At 44.4% G+C, this 27,158-nt stretch overlaps 4 protein-coding genes across 11 annotated transcripts; 3 read left to right on the top strand and 1 right to left on the bottom strand.

The window, feature by feature from the left end:
• Positions 1-1,943: 1,943 nt before the first annotated feature.
• On the top strand, positions 1,944-6,424 carry LOC106742627 (2-aminoadipate transaminase-like). Of its 3 annotated transcripts, XM_014615778.1 has the most exons (9): positions 1,945-2,461; positions 2,671-2,817; positions 3,412-3,587; positions 3,855-4,131; positions 4,406-4,567; positions 4,766-5,018; positions 5,265-5,379; positions 5,635-5,740; positions 5,945-6,424. In XM_014615778.1, exons 3-9 carry the CDS (start codon positions 3,426-3,428, stop codon positions 6,163-6,165), a joined length of 1,296 nt encoding a protein of 431 aa, XP_014471264.1. In that variant the 5' UTR covers positions 1,945-2,461; positions 2,671-2,817; positions 3,412-3,425; the 3' UTR covers positions 6,166-6,424. The 3 variants fall into 3 exon arrangements, with proteins under 3 accessions (XP_014471265.1, XP_014471264.1, XP_014471263.1); XM_014615779.1 differs by having other exon boundaries at positions 1,944-2,806; XM_014615777.1 differs by having other exon boundaries at positions 1,945-2,817.
• LOC106742628 (ribosome-recycling factor, mitochondrial) lies at positions 5,731-7,785 on the bottom strand. Of its 2 annotated transcripts, XM_014615782.1 has the most exons (3): positions 6,779-7,785; positions 6,426-6,702; positions 5,731-5,809 (listed from the first exon to the last, which is right to left on the bottom strand). In XM_014615782.1, the coding sequence occupies exons 1-2, from the start codon at positions 7,399-7,401 to the stop codon at positions 6,459-6,461; spliced, it is 867 nt and encodes a 288-aa protein (XP_014471268.1). In that variant the 5' UTR covers positions 7,402-7,785; the 3' UTR covers positions 5,731-5,809; positions 6,426-6,458. The 2 variants fall into 2 exon arrangements, with proteins under 2 accessions (XP_014471268.1, XP_014471266.1); XM_014615780.1 differs by lacking the exon at positions 5,731-5,809 and having other exon boundaries at positions 6,357-6,702.
• A 406-nt stretch (positions 7,786-8,191) lies between these two features.
• Positions 8,192-10,225, top strand: LOC106742533 (40S ribosomal protein S4). The gene is made up of 5 exons (XM_014615581.1): positions 8,192-8,279; positions 8,461-8,719; positions 9,026-9,123; positions 9,619-9,920; positions 10,037-10,225. The coding sequence occupies exons 1-5, from the start codon at positions 8,277-8,279 to the stop codon at positions 10,161-10,163; spliced, it is 789 nt and encodes a 262-aa protein (XP_014471067.1). The 5' UTR covers positions 8,192-8,276; the 3' UTR covers positions 10,164-10,225.
• Positions 10,226-10,761: 536 nt separating this feature from the next.
• On the top strand, positions 10,762-26,930 carry LOC106742532 (protein lava lamp-like). 5 transcript variants are annotated; one of them, XM_014615577.1, is made up of 11 exons: positions 10,762-10,979; positions 11,812-11,988; positions 12,113-12,493; positions 12,570-12,922; positions 13,102-13,843; positions 14,015-14,081; positions 15,431-15,559; positions 16,255-24,769; positions 25,265-25,428; positions 25,530-25,584; positions 26,126-26,930. In XM_014615577.1, the coding sequence occupies exons 2-11, from the start codon at positions 11,818-11,820 to the stop codon at positions 26,148-26,150; spliced, it is 10,602 nt and encodes a 3,533-aa protein (XP_014471063.1). In that variant the 5' UTR covers positions 10,762-10,979; positions 11,812-11,817; the 3' UTR covers positions 26,151-26,930. The 5 variants fall into 5 exon arrangements, with proteins under 5 accessions (XP_014471063.1, XP_014471061.1, XP_014471066.1 ...); XM_014615575.1 differs by having other exon boundaries at positions 14,015-14,123; XM_014615576.1 differs by lacking the exon at positions 10,762-10,979 and adding an exon at positions 11,097-11,200 and having other exon boundaries at positions 14,015-14,123.
• Positions 26,931-27,158: the final 228 nt, after the last annotated feature.

Raw genomic sequence — 27,158 nt, 5'->3', positions numbered from 1 at the left:
GAATTATACATTACCTGTTAGGAGAAATGTTATGTAATTAGAATATTTTATCAATGTCTGATGGAATTTTCATCGAAAGAGTTGAGCAATGTTTCGTAAAGGCGTTTTTTTTTTTTACCGTAGCGATTATGAAATGTTTTGCTTACAAAACGACGAGTGTTAACCGATTGCGTCACAAATTTGGCCGATTTGCGACGGCGTCGTTGATTGATCAAATTCAAGGAACGACCTCACTCTGTTTCATTCTGCCGGACTATTTTAGACTGCAATCAAGACTAATCGATCGTTAGTCCAACCGGGCTGAAACGTTAGTGCGGCACACCGCTGAGACTGTGATACAAATTACCTTAACTTCTCCCGAGGTCCCACGCACTCAGGTATCGCAGTGACAGCATCTCTTCCCTTCCTCCCCTTTCTTGCTTCTCGTGGTAAGCTACTAGAGCGGAGAGTGCATTGTCCTATTTTACTGCCGAGGATAAATTCGCCGCGCGTCGGAAGTTGAACGCGGGCGAACGCGATTCTACTTAAAGTACAGAGGAGAACAAANGCGCTTCCCCCCCCCCCTCCTTTTACGCCATCTCGCGGCGCGAGGCGCCAACGAAATTGGGCCTCGGGCCGGGAATCACGAGAGAGATTTCGATTTTTATATACGAAACGCGATTTTTTGTACATAGTCGATCGAGTAATATAATATAGACGGAGAGAAAAAGAATTCACAAAAACGCGCACACACACACACTCGTGCGAGTAGAAAGACGGAGAGTATACTTGGACGAAATCGGTGATCATGTACGTCGTCGTGTAACCGCGTGTATCAAGTAATAGTACGATAGGACGTGCCATGTTGTACAGGAGAAATGAAGAAGGAAAGAAAGAAGAAACGAAACGACGACCGAGGAATTGAAACGGGACGCGCGAAGAGAGCGACACCTTTTCGACGGGACGGATCTGCGTCCTTCGCGAACTTTTTCACACGGGAGCTCCGTTGCGACCGGCCTTGCATTTGCTGTAGATGAGCGCGGATGTGCTCGCGAGACTGACGATCTCATCTCCGGCGGGACAATCGACATTTCACGACCGAAGTAGCAAGTGACGTCATTTCATGGTTTCCCGCGAGAATAGGAGAATGACGTTGCTTGTACCGACGGTCCGCGATCTCTCGCGTCTCAGCCTGAAATGGTCGCGATCGCGTTCTGTGATAATAATAATGAAGCACGAAATCGACAGCAATTGCGGAGATGATTGTTCCCGACGGTCGTTCCGCGCGTAGATCGCGTCCAGTCTCGCTGTGCGCCGCGCACTATCTTATCCGTTGTACGATGTAAACCGATACGGTATCGTGTACATTGCGCGCGTTAAGTGTTACTAATTATTATTATTATTATTATTGTCATTGTAACAGATCGGTTTTGTAATATATCGTCTCACTGGGCCGCGTCGTGCGAGGACGGACGCGGGCATTTCTTCTAAAACGATCGAAGAAAAAGCTCTTTTCTCTCTCTGTCTCTCCATTCTCCTCATTCTCGCACATTCGGCCTCACGCGTGTAAATTCGACTGTAACTAAGCGTGTATCGATTAGGAATTGTACATTGTAAGCGAACGAGCCGACTCGGAAGAAGAAAAATATTATGAAATCGCGGGAAATTGCATTTGCCATTCGGTTGTGGACATAGAACTTATAGATCTTTATTGTATCNATTTAAAGGAATATCCTTCCGGTGAGTTCTCGCGACAATATCGATTTACTTTATCGTAATTGACAGCGACACCGGCGGTGAATATATTCGAGAGATATTTAACATATATTTCATTATATATATAAATATACGTTACATATATAAATACATTATTTATATATATATAAATATATAAATATATATATATATATATATATATATATATATATATATACTTCGTAAAAACTGTAATAAAGTACAATCATTCCCACTGGCCGTGTGTGTCGCTCACTCGCGCCCAACCTTCTGCAACTCTCCCTCTCTTCTAACGGAAATTTGAACAAATAAATATAAAATTTCGTGATCGTCGACGTATCGTTGCGCAGCTATTTTGTGATACATTTTACCCGCGCGAAGATTTACAACGCATGCGTTATGCCTGTAACGTATATAAACGTTAAAAGTTACAGAATTAGAGCGCGAAAGTGATCTCGGCGACGTCTTTTCGGATTTGCATCGTCGCGCACATGCACGAGGAGGATCCGCGCCTGAAGAAGGAAGGTCACGGTTTGCTGAACTTTCCTCAATTGATTCCGAGAATTGCTCGTACACGTCATTCCCACGAGATACGAGAGAGACACGTGTCACATAACTTTTCGGCCCGACGAGGACGATGTTTACGCTGCCGGCAGTCATTAGTACGTTTCACACCCCGCGTTGACGCGTAAAACAGTAGCGAATTCTCGCAGACCGAGAACGTCCGACGACTACGCAGACGACGTAGGTACGAAGTACAACGTATAAGTGCAGCGTACAAAGCTGTACGGAGCCGCACGGAACGAGGGCACTTACCGTCGCTATGATGCGGCATATCTAAATACGCAATTCATGTCGCGCCTTCAGCCAGTCACTCGCGACTAATCGCACCACGTGGATCCGCGTGAGTGACGTATTTTTAGCGCGATTAGTGACGATTTTTCCGCATCCTCACAGTTCCCCGGCGTTTGGTCGTGGTGGCTGATAAAACGAGCTACGAACATGATTTGATTCAACGGAAGACAGCCGCGAGAGCCGAGTCAGATCGAGTTCGATGACACGGAGGAAAGTCGTACGCAAAAGTGAACGTTCGGTAATTTTCAGGTATATTATTGCTTCTCTCCTACATTTGATAATTATAATTGTGTCATAAACATCGCGCATATACGTGCAAATAAAGTACATGTTTACATCAGCGTCGAATTGCTCCAAACAACACGTATGTCCAAAAAATTTACCAAAGACGTAACAGATGTCTTAATGCTATCTGGGATTGTCAGCCTAAATACCTATAAATAAACTGTGACATATGACGTTATCATCAGATGATGATAACACATCATTCGTGAAGCTATGTCTAGTCGCGGTAAATACTAAACACAAGTTGAAGAAAAACGCGAGTCAAGAGCACAGATGAAAGAGAAGAAAGAGAAGAACTTTTTGCTTCATTGATGTGAAGATCAAACGAATTAGATACGTGTTTCGTTATCTTTCATTAAATCGTTATTGTGTTGCGTTGTCTTTCATTAAATATTCTTCATCGTGTCAAATGCGCTGTGTGATAACGCGTTAAAAATCTTTCAATATTTTAAAAAGTAAATTAAAAGTAGATTAAAAGTGATCTAAAAATTAAATATTAATTCCGCTCGAATTGTGTAATTTTATATTTTGATATAAATCATACGAAAAATCGCGCAGCTCGATCAGCCAACATGGACACCATTGAAGATCCGTGCCTGAGACACCTGTTCGACGGAGATCCGGTGTTCAACGTTTATAATCAGGAAGTCGCGAATTTGTCAGTCGGTGCACCTGGCCCGGATTTATTGCAACATTGCGTGGAAGTTTTGAATAAATCTACGCAGCATAGATTGGTAAGATCGATTGTTTTCCGATTCGCGTGTTATCTGACACTACCAGTTAAAAAACCGGTTTTTTCCATTTTTCCATGGATATTTTTGCTTTATTTCCCAAGGGTAGAAAAATTCGTTTAGGAAAATTCACGCAGCTCTAACGATTAAATAATCGAGATTTCATTGCTCGCACTCACGGAACATCTCACGAAATGTTATAAAATTTCCGAAAAATATTTGTCGGCAATTTGCAATATTAATTATATTAGTTAAATTAAATCGATTTAGGAGGAAGAAAAGAAGGAAGGGAAATATTATCTCTTTCAATACGGCATCACAGCAGGTCTCTGGGAATGCCGCGACGAGTTAGCCAAGTTTTTAAGCAGACGATACGGTAACTCGGTAGCAAGAGAACACCTGATATTGACGTGCGGGGCGTCACACGGTCTTCAACTGTTGCTGAATACTGTACTCTCGCCGAACGGTATTATCTTCGTGGAGGAAGTTACGTACATGATCGCCCTCGATGTCTTCAAGCAATTTCCATTAATGAGAATAATCACAGGTATCAGACATCCTACGAAGAATTTATTGTTTAATCGTGAAACACGAACCATAAAATTGAAATCTTATTGCTCAACCTCAGAAATGAGCGTACTGTTAATAGAACCGTTATAGATTGCGATACGGGGAAAGGAAAAACTTAATCATACAGAATCATCATATCCAATCAAATTATCTCATTGAGAAATTAAAAAAAATCACCCATAGTAAATAGTGTTTATCTAAAGATGTGTAAACGAAGTACTCTATCGCTGCATTGTTATTGTTTCTTTTAGTGCCCATGAAGGATGACGTAGTAAACCTGGACGCGTTCGAAAAAATTGTAGCCGAAGAAAGGACGAAGGGCAATTTTTTCTTGAGCGATCAAAAAATATTTTGGGCGATGTTTTATACGATACCGATTTTTCACAATCCAACTGGAATGACGTTATCAGCCGGTAAGGCGAATAAAGTTACAGTCACTCTCTGCTATTGACACAGATGCTATGACTACGTTCTTTTGAAAAATTAATAGATAAGATCGAGTTATACGCACTTCGAGAATCGAAATCTGAAATTTAGTAAAGCTAAAATAATATAAAAGATTTCATCTCTTTTAGTATATTAAGAACTTCGCTTTCGTTTCTCGATCACAGATCAGTGCAAACGTTTAGTGGAGATAGCACGAAACAATTCTATCTTGGTAACTTGCGACGACGTGTACAATTTGCTTTATTACGGACAAGGACTTCCGCCACGACGCTTAATTTTTTACGACGAATCGCAAGATCCAAGTTACAGAGGCGGGAACGTCGTGTCGAACTGCTCGTTCTCCAAAATCCTATCGCCGGCGATTCGGTTTGGATGGTTGGAATGCAGTCCGCGTGTTGTTAATATTATAAAAACATGGTGAGTCGAACAGGATTTTCCTTTCGTTTACACACAAAACCTTTGTAGATATATTCTATGATTTTGCATAGAATTTTTTAATCAGAATTGAATGACAAACTTATTGTCTCAAGCTTTCGCCAATATTACGCATCGTCGAAGTTGTGCACCGATAAAACTTATATATTGATCGAACGGTATTTCTTTACGTTCGATCGCCACGTATGTTTAATTACTCGCTATTTGACGATTATTACTTTTTTACAGCGGTATACTGCGCAGCGGTGGCGGAGTAAATCATTATGTTTCCGGGATAATTACGAGCATGCTTCACGAAAATATCGAGGATGAATACTTGGATAAGATCATAGAGATCTATAGGGTACGTTACGTTATTTTTCCAGATGAGAACTTTCCTAACTGGAAAAGTATATCGCATAATAATATCTTAATTATATCTTAAAAATCTTTAACGTGATTATGTAAAGAAGGAAGTTGGGGAAGATGGAAGTCTTTCGTCAAATTCAACAATTCATTTATTTTAACACGAAATCATTCATATATATATACTTGACATTACAATAATGTTTATATAAGAAAAATAATACCATTTACTTTCATAATTATTTAATTGTAGGAACGATTAAACGCACTTTGCGCAACTTTAGACCGATTTCTGCCAAGTTGTTGTTCATATCGACGTCCAGGAGGTGGTTACTTCGTTTGGATTCATCTTCCATCAGGTATGAAGAAATTCCATTCCATTTAGTAGTGATGATGAATCATTTATATATATTTGTGCGACTAGTCGTCTGAAGGTAAAGAAAATATCTCATTAGAAAATACAACCATAACTTAAACACACGTGCAACATTTCAAAATCATTTGTCATTTATACCTTTATGCAATATTAACATTTATTCCACTTCTATTTTTCATCCCTAAAGGTATAGACAGCAAAAAGTTCGTCGAATGGTGTCAAAAGGAGTACAAAGTATCAGCGATACCCGGTAGTCGGTTCTCACATACGAGTGAAGCGAAGAATTATTTACGTATAAGCATAGGCTTTCACACGAAAGAAGTTTTAGAGACTGCTTCGCAAACTTTGTGCAAGGCGCTTTTAACATATATCAGGCATCAAGTTGGTTATGACAACAATGCTAAATAAGTGATTCGAGAAGATTAACATATCGTCTTTTAATCGGTTCAAAAATGGAGAGGAAAATTACAAGTATAAATACAAGTTATATAAATGATAAATGTCAGGAAAAAATATACCAATTATTACATATATTGTAAGACTAAGATACATTAAGAGGACAAACTTAGTATTTTCCTTTTTTATTATATGTAATTTTAGATTACTCTGTACATTATTATTATGTACAGACATTTACAAATGTAGCAATAAAATACATGATAATTCACCAGAATATTACAAATTATTACGACTTCAGGGATTTATTCGGATTCTCCCAATAGTTCTTTCTGTTTGGTTTCCAACATTTGTTCAGCTTTACTCTTGTATTGGTGACTGAGAATATCTATATAGCCTTCCACCCTGAACACCAAGTCTTTGGCTAATCCTTCCTTCTGCTTGAGCTTTTTGATGTATTGACTGCGTACATCTCTAACATTATCACAACATTTCACGTAAAAGCTCTTGGCATTTTTGGACAACGTTTCTCGATGCTCCTTTGTTACTCTGTCAATTCAGAAATCAACACAATTAACTTCTAATAGTACTAAAAATTTTGTTCATGCAATAATCTAAATCTTACTTAGGAATTGGGATATAAACTGTAGTTCCATCCTGTTGTGGATTCAAGTTCATCTGATTTTTTGACAGACTCTTGAGAATATCTGGGATAGCTTGTGGAAAAGTAGATATATTCAACACTACGAGTTTGGGCTTGCGACTAATCTGAGCAAGTTCTTGCAATGTGTAATTTTTCCCTTCAAACTTCACAGCTAACTCCTCCAGGGCGCCCATACTTGATCTTACTGACACATATTTAACAAAATTATCCTTTAAATTTTCAATAGCCTTGTCTAATTGAGATGTTAGTTTACTAACATCAATGACTTCTTCCATCTCATTAAAATCAATATGCTGCGTCTTCTGTTTCTTTTTATCCTTCCCACGATCCTTGCCCTTTTCTAATATACGAGTCACGGAAAAGTGTCTCCTATTGTCCATCTTCGTACAACTATATGGTGAACGATTTGAGATATTGTGATAGTAAAGATCCTGCAGGCATCTTTGCTGGCTCATAGAGTAACACATTTCTTTGTTTAATGAAAAGTGACGATAATAATTCCTCATCACTCTTAATGAGAACATCACTGTGTGACTTTTTAATACAGTATTAGCACAAAAACGTACTCCTACTATGCTTCCCATTTCTTCACCATAAAATGTGACTCAGGACGATCACAACATAATACGATATTACAATATTACGATATTATAATATTAAGCAATATTAAGTACTTTGTATTCAATATTTAATAGTTTTTACTAATTCTTTTCAATTGGTACAGACTTCTGCGCATACATTGCAGCTTCGCTTGCGCCTAAGAGGTTAGAATACTTAACCTGTCATAATATATACTTTGGATAAATTTCTCGATTACAAGAAATATACCAAGTTTAATAGACCATAACTTCTATAAAAAATTATGATACTGAAGCAATCGTAGAAATATTTTACAGTTTGAAATCCTTAATTTTCAGATATATTTCTGAATATAAAGGTTTATTTATTTCCTACGATAGTAAATACCATATAAATTACGATATAAATTTTTCATATTTTTTCAAGAAAATTTTTGGATGTAGAAATTCAAATATAGGGTTAAAAATCAAACGACCTAGATCTATTGAGATTTAGTAACATAACTAATGTAAAATGTGCGTTCTGATTGGTGCATTTCTAGTATGTTGCTAGATTTTATTAGATCCAACACAAAGTAAGCACCGTGTGCCACAAATTTTAATTTAAAACTAAGTTCCAAAATCTCGACAGGTAGATCAGCAATAATTAACCAATCATGATACAAAAACTTTATTTTTTTGTCCTGATTAGTCAATTAAAGGCTACTCTATCCGTCGAGTAGGGTTTTGGAACGCAACCTAGGGATTCTATTTTATATCGTTGGATGCATGAAGGTTCTAAAATTTGGCGCTATGTGGCGCATTAGGTCTTCCACTTGGCTTACTTATGTTTTCAATACCTAGCAAGTCTGACCGTGCCTTTTTCCGCTTAGGAATCCAAGATGGTAAGATTTCATACGGCTTGTGAGAAAAAAGGAACTTTGAATCAAGTGAAATTTATGTACCGCCATGTATCGCATGTTTTCTAGAAAGAAATGAATTTTCTAAGTAATATTTGGCGTTAAATTTAATGTATCGAATGCGAGCATGTTCAAGTACTGTATCTTATAGCGAGTTTTTTTGTAGGCTCGTGGTCCGAAGAAACATCTCAAGCGTCTTAACGCGCCAAAAGCATGGATGCTGGATAAATTGGGTGGTGTTTACGCCCCCAGGCCATCCACTGGTCCTCATAAACTGAGGGAGTCGCTTCCGTTGGTCATTTTCCTTCGTAATAGGTTGAAGTATGCCTTGACCAATTGTGAGGTTACCAAGATCTTGATGCAGCGCTTGATTAAGGTCGACGGAAAAATCCGTACCGACCCCAATTATCCTGCTGGTTTCATGGGTGAGTTCTTGCTATTTTATATATTTTTGTGGTAAATAAATGTATATATATATACACATAATATATATCTTGTGTTTTTATGCTCTGAAAAGTTTAGTTGAGGTGGGCCATATCGAAGCTGTAATATTTAAACTTGTAAAAATATCACAGTCAAAATTGGCCAATAATAAAGTAAGCTCTTCAATTTTGGTCACAGATTGAGTTTTATATTCCTTCTGTATTACCCAAGGAGTGCACAAGATTATTATGCTTATAAACAAAAACATGATACAAATAAAAACATTAATTATAATTGAATTGTTTCAGATGTTATTACAATTGAGAAGACTGGTGAATTCTTTCGGTTGATCTACGATGTAAAAGGTCGCTTCACCATCCATCGTATCACCGCAGAAGAAGCAAAGGTATAGTTATATATTTTACAAGTTAAAAAACTGGATTTTTCAGTTTTTTCGTGATTTTCTCAGCTTCTTTCTGCAGATAAATGGAAAAATACAATTTCTTTTTAAATTTTCTATGGATTTTCTCAGTTTCTTTCTAAGAAACTGAGAGAAATTGAAAAAACATTTTTTTTAAACTATAAGTAAAGCAGTTATTCGATATTACATATGAAATGAAAAGTTTAATTGAGATGGACCATATTGAAGCTGTGATATTTAAACTTATAAAAATATCACAGTAAAAATTGGCCAATAACAAAGCAAGCTCTTCAATTTGGTCACAGACTGAGTTTTATATTCCTTCTATATTACCCAAGGAGTGCACCAAACATGCTTATAAACAAAAACATAATACAAATAAAAACATTAATTATAATGAGTATGAGAATGAGTAAAAACCTCCTACTTGTCTAATAAAAATATTGTTCTTCATCTGTATGTACTATTTTGTGTTTGTAGTATAAGTTGTGCAAAGTCAGGCGTGTGCAGACTGGTCCTAAAGGCATTCCTTTCTTGGTAACGCACGATGGCAGGACTATTCGCTATCCCGACCCTCTCATAAAAGTCAATGATACTATCCACTTGGATATTGCCACTGGCAAAATCCTGGATTCCATCAGATTTGATTCCGGCAATTTGTGCATGATTACCTGCGGGAGGAATTTGGGTCGTGTTGGTACTGTCGTCAGTCGTGAACGTCATCCTGGCTCTTTCGACATTTGTCACGTAAAGGATGCTCAAGGACATACCTTCGCCACGAGGTAACTAGAATTGTACAAAGAAATAACCCTTGTCTGTTTATGGGTCCGTTTTCACTAGCGTGTAGTTGTGATATATGTTAACATTTCACATATAATGCGAATTCCTCGCTTATTAGGTTGAACAACGTCTTCATCATCGGTAAAGGTACGAAGGCTTACGTGAGTTTACCAAGGGATAAGGGTGTGAAGCTGTCTATTGCTGAAGAGCGCGATAGAAGACTGGCAGCGAAAGGAGTGAATTAATGTATATACATTTCCAAGAAAAGATGCAATAAATCGAGATTGCACAGTAATGTTTACTGACAGTATTTTGCATGAATGTATATCTTATATTCTTTTACAATTAACATATTATATAATAGTGTTCAAAATATATATTAGAACATAAAAAATCGCATAAACGTAATATAATGAATCCAAATGTGAAGTCATACGTTTTACTCGCGAAAAGTGTAAATTTAGCATGCACCAAATGGCAATTTATCAGCAATCTAAAATAATGTAATCAGATTCGTACGGAGACGTTGAAGTGATTGTAGATGGCGGTGTATCACTCGATAGCCGGAATTTAGTATTGAACCATCGGGTGTGTTCTTTTTAACTGAACTGGCCGTACTAGTTCAAGAAATTTACGCACACTGAAGCGTGAGAATCTCGCACGTACGCTTCATACACTTCAATACGTACGTTGAGTAGTGCAGTCAGTTGAGCTGAAAAGAACAAATCAATCGAACTTGAGGACATCGAGGAAGTCGTCGATTCCTTCGATAAGAAAGGAATCGAACATCGCTTCATCGTTCGACCATTACCCCGTGCGTCCAACTGTTTCCGGCCGTGGGAATGACACGGTGATGATGACGAAGACTCGGTCTCGTCGTTGACTTATGTAGCATCCCGTTGGAAATCACCGACGAACGTTCGCAGGCCGCCCCACCGGAGCATGTGCATTCACCGTGCGTCCACTCGCGGCGCTGGAAGATCGTGATTCAGCGACCGAGCGACTTAAATATGAGCAGCGACGTGTTATCCTCTTGACACTTGGAGCAACATAAATAAGAGGTAAAGTCGGCGGGTCCGGTTGGCTGCGTTCATTACCGCGCGGTCGAGCGCGCTTTCCCGCTTGCTCGTGACTCCGACGTGACGTCGAGTCCGCCTTGCGAAAGTGACCCTCGTCAAGATGTCGACGAGTGCACGCTGGTGTGTCTTCACGTGCGTCTCCGCAACGCGCGCGGATTACGTCACTCTGCTACGTGTGCAGTGAAGTCGATGCGTCTGTTTGGGTACTTCACTCTTCACGCTGTATTCGCATTCTGTGCGGTTTTATCAAAGCCTCTCATTTATAGTTCAACGTTCGTCAATCTTTTACTTCTAAGTTTACTCGATCCTGCGGCACTCGATGACAGTTCAGATTTATAATTTTATGCTCTGCAACTGTGCTACTTTTCCTTGCTATTGTTTTCTTTTTATAAGAATGTAATCAGGTATTTTTTAGTTTTATCTCAAGAATAATAGGCATAGGAATTTTCTGTGGTATCACTTGATACACTTGCTTCTTGAAAACTGTTACGATTGATATTAGAGAATAGGATGAGAGAGTACAACAGGACATGGAAAGAGATATCGATATTGCTTGCACTGAGTATCGTGTAAAAATGACGAGGAATGTGGAAAGTCTGATCTGCGCCAAGACTAATGCAATTAGTTTGCCCCAGTCTAGTCTCTATCCAATTAGATCGAGAAAATGGGAACAGTGGACGACACACTGTTTTATCCTATTGCAAAAACTTTCACTGCCATTGACTTTGCCAGTGCTCCCATGTCAGAGTTAAATATTTCAATTAATTTTGTGTAGAAAATAATGCAGTGGTTTGTGTTGTTTCTGCTTGTACAGTGGATAATGTGGAGCACGTCCAAAGATCCACTACCAGGCGCGATGGAAGGTGAACCACCTGAAGCTATGGAGCATACAAAGGAAAAATGTGAACAGAATAAGAATCAGTTAGAATCCCTCAAGGAAATCATGATGAGGAATCAACAAAGTTTGAAGAAGAAAGAAGAGGAAGTGCAGGTAACGTATTATTCTTTCTTAAACTATACAGCTGCGGAAACATATAGATTTGCAAGAGATCGAGTAAAATTATTTGAAGATAAATGGGAAATAATGGAATAAATCTTTCGCCTCTTGTGCTTAGGAATATGCGCGGAGATTGTCGAAAATCAAGTCCCGAGCCAAGCTGTCACGTCGTAGTAAAGAAGGATCTTCGTCATCTAAAGATACAGTGCACTCATCTAAGACTGAATCTACAGCAATAGATACAACAGAGGACGTTATCGATGACATAAGTCAAGCAAAAACCCCAAAGGCGAAGTCTTCCTTACTTCAACGAAAATTGGTGGAAAATAGGAAAGCTTTCGAGCAACGTAGCAAGGAATTAACGGAGACGAAACGAGCGGTGGAAGAAAAAGTTGAAGCTATCAGACAACAACTGGAAGAAACGGATTTGGCATCAGCGGAAATACACAGAGATCAACTACCTGTCACGCCAGTCAGACCTCTTATGGTGACATCAGATGTAAATTTCTAAGTCAATTTCCTAAAACTTGATCAAATTTGATAAGAATGATAATTTGGTTTTTCGACCTTTTAAGGTTATGTCACCGATTCAAATTCAAGATATTCAGGAAAAGGAGAATAAGATAATGGAACTGAGTAACAAAATTCTCGAGTTGGAGGCAACTGTTCTAGATCTCCAAGAAAACTTGAAGGAGAAGGATTCTGTGATTGATTCCAAAACGAAAGCAGTCACTCTTATGTCCGCAAATCTTTCCAAGAAGGGAAAAACGACATTGGATACTCTCGAAGATACGAAAGATGAAATGCGAACGATGCAAGAAAATTTTATCTTGATAGAAACCTCTTTAAAGAATAAAAATACCAGTCTATTGGAACAACTGCAGGGAAGAGATGATAGAATTTCGGAATTGGAGCTTACAATTAGCAGGTAACATATGGACAACAATATGGAACTAAATAACAATACTTTGTAATGAAAAATAAACAAGACCAATAACACTACGAGAAACTACAATTAGGATTCTGAATTGATAATTACATTAGGGAATTTTTAAAATTTCAGACTTGGCTTCACCAGCTTAAGAAGATCTCTCTTGTGTGTTTCAGATTTGAGGAGCAACTGAAAGAACAGAAAATTGCTGAATCAGCAAGTGCGGATTTCTCACGCTCCACTATGGATACCTTAGCGGAGACCAAAGATGCGATGAAATCGATGCAGGAAAATTTCGTTCTTATCGAATCCTCACTGAAATTGAAGAATGACAACCTTCTTCAGCAATTACGGGAGTACGAAATGAAATTGGCGGAAGCCAAAGAAAAGATATTCCAACTGGAGTCGGGCGCCGGTATAGTGACGGCTCCAGCAGTTGAGGATCTACAATTTAGGGTAGATAGGTTGGAGCAGAATAATAGACAGCTTCTGGACGAGAAATATAAATTGCAGAAAGATATCGCTGAAATGCAAGACCAAATTATCGCTAGTAAATCGGTTTACGACAATAGTGAGAAGGATAATAGAATAGTGGAGCTTGAGAATTTAGTAGAAGAACTTAAACAATCAAACAAATTATTAGAAGCGGAATCGAAGGCCGAGCTACAGGAACACGTCGCTGAATTGTCGTCGAAGAACGAGGAATATTCCAACAAAATCACCGATCTTGAGAAACAAGTACACGAACTCGAAGCAGAGAAGAGATTATCAGACGAACGAACGATGCCCAAGGAAGACGATAAAGTGATAATGCTGACGAAGGAGTTGGACGATCTGAATAAAAGTATGATCAAATTGAAGGCCCAGCACAGGAGCAAAGTGAAGAATTTGCAGAAGCAACTGGAGAACTTCAAAATGGTGAGAATTTATTACAAAGTCTGCGCATTTTCAGGCTTTGATGTTCAACAGCGTAAGACGAATCTTCGTGTATCATAAATTCGTGTATCACAATGTTAATCATAATACTTCGACATAACCGCTGTTATTGTGTCTACGAAGGTAGTAATAGTAACCGTGTCTCGCGTACAGGTGTCCGATACAAATGCGGAACTCGTCAGACTGGGCAACCAGGTGGCATTACTTGAGGAGGAGAAAGGTAACCTTCAGCTGAGTCTGGTAGACTTTGACGAGCTTAAAGGTAGGAACCAGGACAAACGTTTTATCGCCGGCGTTTCCGTTGTCCTAGTTATGTTTACTGAATTTTCAATGCGACCTGTGTTGATATTTTTACCGGAATAGCCTGTTTTCCACAGCTTCGTTTTCTCCACTACAGAAAAGCATTCGTTCTAGTCCTTGTGATTACGTGTACATGTGTAGTCTCGCGACAAAATAACAATCCACGTTCTGCAATGTACGAGTAGGTTATAGCGACAATTCGTATCGGTTTTTATCGATAGCTGCCGAGAGTGCCGCTCTGAGAGATGTTGAAATGTCTTTCGATTACGTGTTTAATTGAGACGGGTCGTCGGGAGAAAACTTGGAGAACGATGCTTCTTAAGGTCACGCTGATTTCTGGTGATGGAATCTCTTCACTCGACTAGTTAGTCCTTTATGCTGCAATTGCCGACATGGAGTATTTACTAATTAACGATATTATCTTGAACAGTTCTCTCGAATAGTCGAACATAACATGGTACCTACTTTACTTGTCAAAGTTTGCTGCACATTTATCCGTAGAGATAGAAGATTTATATCCTTAGTACTTGCCGCCTATACAGTTGCTCATTATAGATGTTATCTTACACGAAATGATTACGATTAATTTGCATGAATTGCAACAACGGTGTTGAGTATTTCATGTTTGGTTATTTTCGTTTGCAATTACGCCACATCATGCCATCGTTAATGCGGTTTGAGTGGGTTCAGCGAGGAGTATTTTTGCGCGTTATTTGACTAACTTTCGTTTAGCACGACGTTAATGATCAAATATAGTAAAGCAAACGGATTAATTCATACTTTTCGCATTTACACGATGCTCTTTGCTGCATACGAACAAGACAAAACGATTTTACTGTAAATAAAGCTCTTTCAAAAGTGATAAAGTTCCTTCAAACGTGCCACCAGCAGATTTGTATTTTTGAAGAAATGTTAGGAGAATCAGAATTGATGTACACAGTATTATGTTTTGCTAAATTAGACATACTCATTGCTGTTAAACATTATCATACATATACGCATAATAATATACACGGAGGGAGATATTCTCTGAATGCAATCAATTTTTGGGACACGAGCTCTGCATGTTACTTCAACAAATAAGAGTCTGCTGTTGGTTTCCAATTTTCTGGGACGACTTGTTTAACGGGATAATTACTGAAATGCACAAAGAGGGATTCGAACGGGGAAGCCACTGTGACTAGCACTTAACAACCGCTTGCTTTAAGCTTACTGTAAATTAAACTGAAGTCGCACATACGTTATTGGCGAATTATACGATCTGCACAGCCTCGGCAGGAGATTGGCAAGAACGTGTGGCTGACCTCGAAAATAAGGTTTCCTCTCAGACAAAAGAGATACAGATGCATATCGATGCAATCGCCACCTTAGAGAACCAAAAGTTAGATCTAATGCAAGGTAATTCGTCACATCAAGTTGTCAAGTTGTGTAGGGTAAGATGTACAGCTGTTGACCATCCAAACAGCTTCTTCATTGTTCTTCATTTCAGTCGATTATACTCATTTATTTCATTTATTTAAATCTCACCAAAGGAAACTTTTAAATTCTGCGGATGTCCGATTTCCTTAGATTATTCATCACTCACCGAGAATCAGTGGCTAAGTCATGCGTATCATAAACCAACGTGTAGAAGCGCATAATTTTCACGATATTTTTACAAGTATATAAGTATAATTTTTATTTCAGTTGATTATTTTAATTTATTTAATGTATTTAAATTTCTCACCGACGTAAACTTTTAAATTCTGCGGATGTGCAATTCTTTTCAATTATTCGTCACCGAAAGAATGAATGGCAAAGTCACGCATATCATAAACCAAAGTGTAGAGGCGCACAGTTTTCATGATTTTTTTGAATAAATAATCCTGCTCTTTTTTTTTTTGCTAATTATTATATAATTTATTTATTTATTTATTCATTTATTGTATAATCAGTAGAATGTCAATTATACAATAATAGCGTTAATGGCTCTACCTCTAATCCTATGTGCATAAATTTGCAACGTAAAGTTGTCCGAATCGAGTATTAAGGATCGAAGAACACGTTTACGATACGGTGGAGTAGATTCACAAACCTTGTATGCCCCATTTCAGAGCTTCACGCGGTAAAGCAGGAAGTTTCAGCGTTAGAAGCCGAGAACGCGGAGTCTGAGAATCTCAGAGTGACCGCGGAAATGAAGGTCGTCGAGTTGGAGGAGCAATTGGAAGCTGTGCACAAGGAGCAGAGCGAGAATAAGCTCGAATCTCTGTCAGAATCCGAGTACAACAACGAGCTCCTGAAGAAGATCGACGCTCTGACGCAGGAGAACGCGGAATTGTACGGTAAATTGGGCAAAATGGAGGAGAAGGGCGCGTCGGACACCGGCTCCACGGAATCCTTCGAGGCGATCCAGGTGAACGGCAAGAACGACTTGCTAAAGAAGATCGAGGACTTGGAGCAGAAGAACAACGAGCTGACGCTCAAGCTGACGAAGCTGGAGGAGAAGGATAGCTCGCACGCCGGCTCCACGGAGTCTTTCGAGACCATCAACGACACGGATCGCGGCGAGCTGCTGAGGAAGATCGAGCAGCTTACCCAGGAGAACAGCGACCTGACGATGAAGCTGAGCAGGATCGAGGAGAAGGGATCGTCCGACACTGGCTCCACGGAGTCCTTCGAGCGTATCCCGGAGCATAACGAGAGCGTGACGAAGATAGAGCTGCTCACTCAGGAAAATCACGAGCTTGTCGTCAGACTTACGAAACTGGAGGAACAGCTGAGCCAAATGGAGAGCAGCGCTCGGTCGGACGTTCCTGAGAAAACGGATGACACCTTAGAGACGCTTCGGCGGGAGAACGACCATTTGACGGAGGAGGCCTCGAGGCTCAAGAGGCAGACGGAGGAGCTCACGAAGGAGAACAGCAGGTTGCAGGATCGCGTGGGAGAGCTGACTCGGATTTCCGAGACGGTGAAAACGGTCGAGTCCGTTTCTCAAGCTGAGGAAAGACAGCAAAGCTTTGAGCAAGAACTGCCGCGGGAGATCCCGCTGGAACAGGTCGACATGACGTCGTGTGTGACTGACGACACGAAGTCTCAAATCGCGGCGTTGGAGAAGGAGAACGCGCGGATGACAGCGGCGGTCGCGCAGCTCGAGGAACACGCCGACCGTCAGAAGGAGGAGCTGAGTAAAGTAGCTGGAGAGAAAGAGGAGCTGCGGCTGAAGTTGGAACGCGTGGCCTGCGACGACTTCGCCAAGGAGAGGCTGGAGCTCATCGGCAAGTTGGAGAAGCTGAATCAGGAGAAGGAGAGCATCGCCCAGGAGAGGCACGGTCTGCAGGAACAGATCAGCACGCTCCTGCAGAAGTCGTCCGACGAGATCACGGAGATGCGGAAGGAGGCGGAGGAAGCCTGCCAGGAGTCGCAGGCTGTGCTCGTGGCTTCCCTGGAGAGAGAGCTGGAGAACAGCCAGACGTTGCTGGCGGATTACCGGAATCAAGTGGAGGAGATGAGCATGAAGATAGAGAGCATGGAGGCGGAGCTGCGGGAGAAGACGCGGCAGTTGACGGAGCGCGAGGCGTCGGCTGACAGCTTGGAGCGGGAGTTGAAGGACATGCTTGTCACCGCGGACGAATGGAGGTTCAAGCACGACGACATGCAGGCGAAGATGCGAGCGTTGGAAGAAAGCAAGGCGTCGATGGAGGAAGCGTTCGGAACGTTGGAAGGCGATAACAAAGGATTGCTGGAGGAGATGAAGGAGAAGGACGCGGCGACGGTCGCTCTGCAGGAGCGACTTCAGGCCACGATAGGCTCGCTCGAGACGATGTTGCAGGACCAAGAGACGAGTCTGGCCGCGAAGGAACGTGAGATCGTGGACTTGAAGTCGGTAATCGAGAGCAAAGATGAGGAGCTGCACGCGAAGTACGCGCAGCTGCAGAACGAGATGATCGCTATAGACAGTCTGCAGGATGAGTTGAATAACTGCGGTACGAAGTTCAAAGAGGCCTTGTCGACGTCGTCAGAGGAGATCGCAAGGCTCAATGCCGCGGTAAAAGAGAAGGAGGAGGAGATTCTGGCTCTGAGGGGCAACATCAGCGAGATGAGCCAGGCGTCCAAGCCTTTGGCGGAGTTCAACGAGCTGTTGGCGAGCCTGCGAACCGCGGAAACGAATTACACCGAATTGCAGGGCAAACACGAGGACCTTCTGAAGGCGAACGACGATCTGTCGCGACGGATCGAGGATATGACCGGGCGCGATGAGGAACGTAGGATGGACCTGAAGAACGAATTGACGAAGAAGGCGCAGGAAGTCGAGGATCTGTTGAGAGCCGTGCACGACGCGGAAGCGTACATCGAGAAGACCAAGAGTCAAAGGACCGAGGCCGAGAAGAGAAACTGGGAGCTGCAGACGATCCTGGACAATCAAACCGTGTACGTCGAGAAGGTGCAGTCAGATTTGGCGAGCGAGTATAAGCAGATGGAGCAGCTGAAGATCAAGCACACAGAGGACATATCGATGCTGAATCGCAGGTTGGAAGACGTAATCGAGGACTTGACCGCGAAAATGCAGGAGAACGAGGCTCTGAGGGCCGAGTTAGATGAAAAGGAGGAATTGCTCGGCAAGAACGTCACCGAGGACGCGAAGACTGCCTTGGAGGGCAGGCTCGCCGAACTGGAGCAGAAGCTGTCGGAGTCGGAGAGCAAGCTGCAGGCGCAGTCCGAGAAGATGAAGAAGATCGTGGCGACATTCAACAAGAAGAAAGTGGTGTGCCAAGAGCTCGAGGCGCGAGTCGCCGAGCTGGAGGAAAAATGGACGACGGAGAAGGATGAGAAGGAGGTGAAGAACAAGAAGATACAGGAGGTGGAGAACTCCATGCGGGAGAAGGACAACAAAATCGCCGATCTGGAGGAGAAGCTGCTGCAGGCGAAGAACGACACGACGGAGGCCCTCGCGAACGCGGAGAGGCTCGCGAAGGATTCGGACAGCCTGAGGGAGAAGATGTCGGTCCTGATGGAGCAAATCGCGGAGATGGGCGACGAGATCGAGGAGCAGCGCGCGGAGATGGACCAGCTTGTCCGGCAGATGGAGACCGAGAGTGCGACGCGCGACGACATCGTACGGCAGTACGACGGTTACAAGGAGACCGTGAGCCGGGAGAACGAGCAGAAGCAGGCGGTTCTCGACGAGGTGAAGGACGAGGCGCGAGAGTTGAGCGTGCGCATGCAGGTGATGGAGAACGAGTACGTGGAGCAGCTCGCGCTGATAAAGAACCTGCAGGCGGAGAACGGGCTCCTGTCGTCCAAGCAGACGCAGATCAACGAGAAACTGGAGAACGCCGAGAAGGAGTCGGAGGAGCGTCGCGTGCTGATCGAGCAGCTGCGGAAGCAGATCTCAGCCACGGAGGCCGTGCAGATGCCGGGAGAGGAAGCGAGAGAGAGCGACGCGCAGCGTTGCGGCGGCCACTCCGAGCATTGTCAGAATATGATACACGCGTTGGAGATGCGTCTGCAGCAGCGCCAAGCGGAGATCGATAATCTGAACAATGAACTGGCTAACTCGTACGGCAGCATCATGCTGCTTCACGACAAGACCGTCAGATACAACGATATGATGATGCAGACGGCCCAGGAGCGCTTCAATCAGTCCCTCGTTGATCAGACGAACGCGTTGCAGCAGGAGATCGACTCTTTGAAGACGGAGAAGAGCGTGAGCGAACAGAGAGTGCTGGAATTGGAAGCCGAGTTGGAGGAGCACAGACGCAAGGGTGGGGAGAGTATAGCCGAGGTTTCCGGACCAGCCGAGGATTCCGGATCGGCCGAAGCCTCCGGATCAGCCGAGGCTTTCGTCGCCGATGGTCAACGTCAACGGGACGACGCTCCGCAGCTGTTCGATGCTTCGAAAATTTTCGGCATTGCCGTCGCTTCCTCGAGCAAAGACGACGCCTCGGACAAAGATGAGATCGCGCGGCTGCAGGCTTTGCTGAACGAGAAAGAGATTCAGTGCTGCCAGCACATGAAGGAAATCGAGCTTCTGCGGAAGAGCATAGAGGAGGAGAAGTCGCACGCGCAGAGCTTGCAGGCGCAGCACGACAACCAAGCGAAACACTGGGAAATGCAGGTGGATTTCGCGCAGGACGAGCTGAAGAAGATGGAGGATCTGCATTCGGAGAAAATGGAGTCGCCGGCCGCGGAGGGTCGCTCGGCGGGGCTGTGTGCAGAATGCCAGAGGCTGAGGGATCTCGTGCGCGCCAAGGACGACATGATCGATACGTTGAGCTGCTCGTTGAGCACTGCGAGTCGAGAGCTGGAAATGCGGATGCTGCGCGCCAATGTGGAAGCCAGCCTGCAGATGGAGAGCCCGCCCAAGGACACCGACACCGACGACTCGCCGCAAACGGAGCTGACTTCCCCGAGGCAGGCCCTGCAGGCGTTGACGATGGAACGAGATCAGCTGAGCAGCGCCTTGGAAGCGCACAGACTCCGGATGAACGACATGGAAGCGGACAGCGAGCTGAAACAGGTATTGGAGCAGCGTGTTTCCGCGGTTACCACCGAAAGGGACTTGCTGCAGTTGCGAGTGAACGACTTGACGCGATCTTTAGAGGAAATGAAAGAGTCGCTCGCGACTCAGCATGACCTGCAGGTCGCGTTGGAGAGCATCTCGCGCGAGAAGGATCAGGCGCAGGTGCTTATCGCGGATCTCACGCGAGCCTTGGAGGACTCGCAACGAGATCTTCGGGAATCGAAGATGCGCGACGAGGAGCCGAAAGAGCCCGCTTCTGTTGAGCAACCGGCCGTCCAACGAGAGCTGAGTCAGCAAGTGTCCGCGTCTGTCGAGGAATCGCTCGTCCGTCGAGAATACGTGGAGTCTGCTGAAGTTCCCACCGAGCAGGAGGCGCGAGACAAACCGGAGGCTTCGTTCGACGTGGATCTCAAGTGGGACGCCGGCTCGTCGGAGAAACTCAACGTCGACGAGGAGTCCTGGGGCTGGAGCACGGAGGACGCCCAATTGGCCGGCGACCAACACCTCGGCGGCACGATGACGCTGATCCCAGACGCCGAGGCGCGGCTACGCGCCCAAGTGGGGGACCTGCAGGAGAGAATTCAGGAGCTGGAGACGCAGAACGCGAGGATCGCGGAGGAAAGCAAGGCGGCGCAGGTGAAAAGCGGCAAGCTGGTGAAGAAGCTGAAGGAGTACAAGGTGCAGGTGGAGAGCTTGCAGCAGCAGCTGAAGACGCAGAAACAAGCCGACAGCTTCTTCGACCTGGACACGGCTATCGAGGAGGAGCTGAAGACCCAGATCGCTAACCTGGAGAAGGCTCTCAGCGAAATCAAGGAGGAAAAGAAGAACATCGTCGCCGAGAAGGAGGCCTTGTTGAAACGGCTCGACGTGGTGGTGTCGGCCAACGAGAGGTACATGGAGATGAAGGAGAGGCAGGACATGGAGGTCGAGGTGTTGCGTATTCAGAACAAGGAACTGGGTAACAAGGTGCAGTCGTTGGAGTGGCGGTTGCAGGAGAACGCGACGGAGAGCGCGGAGGAAGATACCGGCTCTCCGCAATACGAGGCTCAGCAAAGCGACGGTTCGCGTCACGAGGTCGACACGACCGGCGCACAGCCGCGAAAGAGATCGACGGAACCCAGTGACGACCTGGAGGCGATATCGGGCAAATACAAGGAAGAGTTGGACGATCTGAAGGACGAGCTGGAGGCGCTCGCTGCGGAGAACGAGCAGCTGCAGCATTTCTTGGAGGAGCAGAAAACGACGATAACGAGCTTGGAAGCGAAAGCGGCCGGTGACGTCGGCGAGCTCACGGAGAAGCTCGAGATCTTGAACAGTCAGCACGCCCAGTCGCAGAGCGCTCTGAGCAAGAGCAAGGAGGAGTACGACACGCTCAGGAAGCAGTACGAGCAGAGCCTGATGGACGCGAACGACCAAGTGGCGGTGATGCGGCAGAACGGCGAGCTCCTCAAGATCGAGTTTTCCGAGAAGGTGGAAAGGTTGGAGTCGGAGATGAGCGGTCTGCGGAAAGTCTTGGAGGAGAAGGAAGCGTTGGAGGACAGGATCAGCGCCCTGACGAGCTCGGAGGAGAAGCTCTCGACCATCAACGCGTCCTTCGTGGAGGTGACAGAGCTGCTCAACGCCAGAGTGCAGGAGGTCGCCGATCTGAAGCAAGAGCTTCAGAACCAATACGTGGACAGGCAGCAGGCCGAGGCGACGTTGCAGTCGGAGATGCGAGATCTGACGGAAGAGTTGCGCGAGAGGAAGCAGGAGTTGGCGGCGTTGAGGCAGACATGCAGCGACAGAGAGCACGAACTGCTGCGGCAGCGGAGCGTGGAAACGGTCAGCGCCATCGTCAGCGAGGCCACTCAGGAACTGGTCCAGAAGCACGCGATCGACATCGAGGGGAAGGACAAGGAGCTGCACGGTCTAACGGAGAAATTGCGGGCGTTGCAGACGACGGTTGACGAGTACGCCTCGCAGCTGCGGGACAGCGCAGCTCAGTTGGAAACGCAACGGCGACAGATCGCGCAGCTGAAGGAGGATCTGACGGAGCGAGACTCGATCGTGGAGAGCGTGAAGGCCGACGCGGACTCGACGAGCGGAAAGTTGCGGGAGAAAGAGGAGGAGCTGGTGCGACGCGACGAAGAGCGCTCGAAACTCGCGGCGGAATTGCACCGGAGTTTAACGGACATTCAGCACTTGCAGGCTCAGCTGAGCGCCACCGAGATGATTACGCTCGAGTTGCAGGAGTGCCAGTCGCGTATTCGCAGTCTGGAGCAACAGATTCAAGTCTTGAATTCGGAGGAGTCGACATTGCATCAATACGACCAGGAGACGTATCAGGCTCACTTGGAGAGCAACAGACGGCAGATCGACGAGCTGAAGCACGATCTGCGGGAGAAGACCGAGCAGTTGCATTACTTGAGCGCGCAGCTGTGCGCCAAGGATGAGGATCTCGAGGGAATCAAGAGCATGATGACCGACAAGGATTCTCTACTGGACGTCGTGAAGCAAGAGCTGAGCGAGAAGCGAACCGAGCTGGAGAAACTGCGGAATGAGCAGCCGCAGAGTTCCAAGATGATCGACGGTCTTCCCGTCTTCAAGATGGGCAACGACGACGACGCGGAGCTGCAGAAGACCGTGGACGAGCTGAAGACGCAGATGGAAGCCAAGCAGCAGGAGCTGGAGCATCTCAAGCACGTTCTCAGCGAGAACACGTACCCAACGATTATCCAGCAGATGCAGGACAGGATCAATTGTCTGTACAACGAGAAGGCGACGTTGGAGGCTTCCTTGCGAACGACCTCGCAGACTCTGACGGAGAAGCAGGAGCAGGTGTACCTTCTGACGCAGCGCATCAACGGGCAGAATCAGGAGCACATTTCCAAAGAGGAGGCCAACATGCTGTCCAGGGAGCGCAGGTCCGCCCACGATCAGGAGGAAATCGTCCGGCTGCAGAACGAACTGCACGCCAAGGAACAGGAGATCAACGAGCTCAAGTACGTCATAGCTGAGAAAGACTCGCAGCTGTGCCTTCAGGCCAGCATGGAGCCGCAATCGGACGAGTTCGAGCTGCGTGAGACTGTGCAGAGGTTGACCGGAGAGTTGTACGGCAAGGAACAGGAGGTGCAGACGTTGAAGGCGAGCATCGCGGAGCTGCAGGAGGAGCTGTCGCGTCTCAAGGACTTCGAGAGGCTGTCCGAGGAGAGCAGGAACGCCATCGAGAAGCTGCGCTCGGAGAAAGAGCAAGTCCGCGCCGAGGCCGAAGAGTTCCTCAACCGGGAACTGCAGAAGCGAGAGGCGGAGATCGGCGAGATAAAGCAACAGCTGTCGGATGAGAAACAACAGTTACTGATGGAGCTCCAAGTAAAGAACAAAGATATCGAGAACCTGAATATGCAGCTGATGCAACTGCAGAACGACTGGAGCAACAAGTTACGGGAGAAGGAGAACGAGCTGGCGCAGATGGCCTACAGTTTTATGGAGAACGAGAAAAAACTCACCGAAATAAATAGGACCAATCACACCATGATCTACAATATGAAGATGATAATATCCGGGCAAAGCGCACGTATACAGGAATACGTGACGTTGTCAGCGATGAAGGAGGATCAGCTAAACCAGCTGAGGCAAATTATAACGGCCCAGCAGATGGAAGTGAACACACTGAAGCAGCTGTTGGAGCAGAAGGTGTCCGAGTACGAGCTGATACAGCACGCCTTGAAGAAGGACGTGTCCGTTATCGAAGCCGCGGCGTCGAAGAACCCGGAAACCGTTCAAGCGGCTGATGACAAAAAGGCCGCCTCGAACGAGTTGGACCTCGCCCTGTACATGCTTCATCAGAGAGACGTCAGGTGCGAGGAGCTGACCCACGAGTTGATGCAGTTGCTCGAGGAACGCGACACGTTGCAGCTGCGGTTGTCGAATGCCATCCGGGTGAACGAGGAGCTCAGGAAAACGAGCAGCGTCGAGGCGAGTCCGACGAAGGAATCGACGACGCCGGTCCCGTTAACGATGATCGAGCCCGTTGTGGAACAACCGTCGCCTTCCAAGTCCGAGGGGCCGGTGGAGATCGCGAAGGAAGCCATCGACGACCCGATCGAGGACAAGGAAGCTCTTGCTCTCAAGTAAGTGAAGTTTATTCTTGAGATCGCGGATCCACCGTGATCCTTTAGTCACGTATGAGCTGCGAGAAGCTGCATTTAGCGCTAAACATTTCATCCCGAATTCTATTTCTATATGCGATGTACAAATCACATTTGACGCTATAATTATAGGCTCGTATAATCTTTTAGTTACTTCTCCCATTTTAATAATCTCGATTCTTCATCAGGCTAAATTTCTCTCCGTCCCAGTCGCTGATACCTTGCTCGTCCATCGACGTAATTGATGTAACGACTCTGTTTTTCCGAGTAATACGTACATGAGTCCAAATTAAAATCGAATCGCTTCAATGAGAAATTCTGTTGTCTTGTTGATCGTGAAAAGATTTCTTCGCAGTTTGCCTATTTAAATGTCCTTTATCGCATTCGAAGCAATGTTGAAGAACGAAAATATTTTAGCTCCTCTGCAAGTATTATAAGCTGCTTGTGCAGGTAGTTATAAGCTAGTCACCCCTTTAGATTGTCGCAGTTGCATTCAGTCAGCCACACGAAGGACGTAAGATTAAAAGACGAGCGGGAGCTCAGGCACACGCAACAAATGTCTTTGTTAGCGCACAGGGACGTGTTAAGTACGTTACCGCCTGAAGCAGCCGCGAGGCTTGTCAACGCTAATTATACACTCTGTAGGTATCAATCGACGCGCAGAGAACAGTCGAGGAACGTGCCATTCGGGCGTTCCGAACTACGTTAATTCTAACTGTGCGAATCGACGATTTGCTTCCAGCTCGAGATGTTCGGAGTCAGTCGAGCGTCCTCCTGAATTGGTTATGGGGCAAGAGGTAATTATCAAAACAAAAAAAAAAAACAGAAAAAAGAAAATTTTATGTGTTAGATCTCGTTAATTCCGTGAAACCTTGTTTCAAACGGTCTTCGATTCCTTAACTTCACAGACGTCGCAATATTTCCTCATTCTGTAGAATTTGGTTTTCTACGACTCCTTCCGCTCTCTGTCATGGTCCGTAGATCTTTGATCCTTTCAGTTCCACGAATGTTTAGTTCTCCCTGGCCCTCTTCTTCCTTCGCTATGAATTTGGATCCTTGGTTCCACGGGTCTTCGATCACACGAGTCATTAATCTCGCTAAATAAGTGTTCTATTATTATTTAGATTTTAATTGCACTCGCTTTCACAAATCGTTACAGATTCAACGATCGTCACAAATCACCCCTCATATTTCTGACTCGGTTGATGTGTTTTTTTATAAACTCGCTTCCTCATATCCATCCCTTTCGAAATATTTAAATCTACAAATCTTTTCTATGCGATAAACAATTGCATCACGAAGATGATGCCGGTATTATCGCGCGAAATATATTTTCAGCACACCGAAAGTAGTGCACATGTGATGAACAAACAGCGGGAGTGAAACGGCCATTGTGCTTGCCTTCTGGATACATTCCTGCCAAGTGCCAACTGCCAAGACTTATACTCGCAGTTATCCATGCGTAGTTGGAACTCGTCATGCATTTTTCAGGCAGAAGTCATTTGCGGAGCTTGCACACTAACGATCGCGACGAATTTCTTTGCGGAAGTGTGCGACGGAAGAAGGCATCGGGAAGGGATGTTTTTCAAATCACATGTACAGATTGTAGGTAGTGTTCTTTCACGGAAAAGTCGTTCCTCTTCGGAGAAGAAGAGATTAAGAATAGCCGAAACTTACGTGTATTATAAGGTTGTATAGCCGATGTGTACGAGAGATAAACAATGAAACCTAAAATATTGCCTTAGGTAATGGTTATGTAATTTCAGTGTGTTAATGTTTTTTTTCTTTATTTTTATTTTCTGACTAAATTGTCGATATGTGTGTGGCATGCGTTGAAATAATTTTGAATCTTGGCGTTACGAAATAATACGCGGGCGTAAATATTCCGCCGATTCATTAATTAAAATATCTGCCTGTCTTAGGAAATTATCTACGATTGTCTTCCGGCTTGTTACTGCAATTATCTCATCGCTATCATTATTATTATTATTATTATTATTATTATTATTATTATTATTATTACTGTACATCGAAAGGAAGCCGCGTAAGACGAATCATAGGTAATCCAAAGGTAATCTGCGGTAATTATAAATTATTCGATGTTCTATTTCCATATAAAAATTTTGTACAGAGAATGAAAGAAGCGTAAATAAAGAAATAAAATGTGAAATAAAAAGGTTTATTCCAGTCCCATTATTCCATACTATCTTACGCATTTTATACAATATTTGGGTTCTCAACTCGATGAAATGGCTTTCGAAATGGAATTGCGAACCCGCGTCAAGCAAATGCATATTTCTAAAAGCACTCTCGGAGGCGATTCGTGATCTATACATCTATACATTTATATTGCCAGAATTGCATTTTGCAA

This window comes from Dinoponera quadriceps, unplaced genomic scaffold (assembly GCF_001313825.1).
Source record: "Dinoponera quadriceps isolate SergipeBrazil2010 unplaced genomic scaffold, ASM131382v1 scaffold113, whole genome shotgun sequence".
Lineage (NCBI taxonomy): Eukaryota > Metazoa > Arthropoda > Insecta > Hymenoptera > Formicidae > Dinoponera > Dinoponera quadriceps.
The sequence above is the reverse complement of the archived record's forward strand: the minus strand, read 5'-3'. Positions and strand labels throughout refer to the sequence as shown.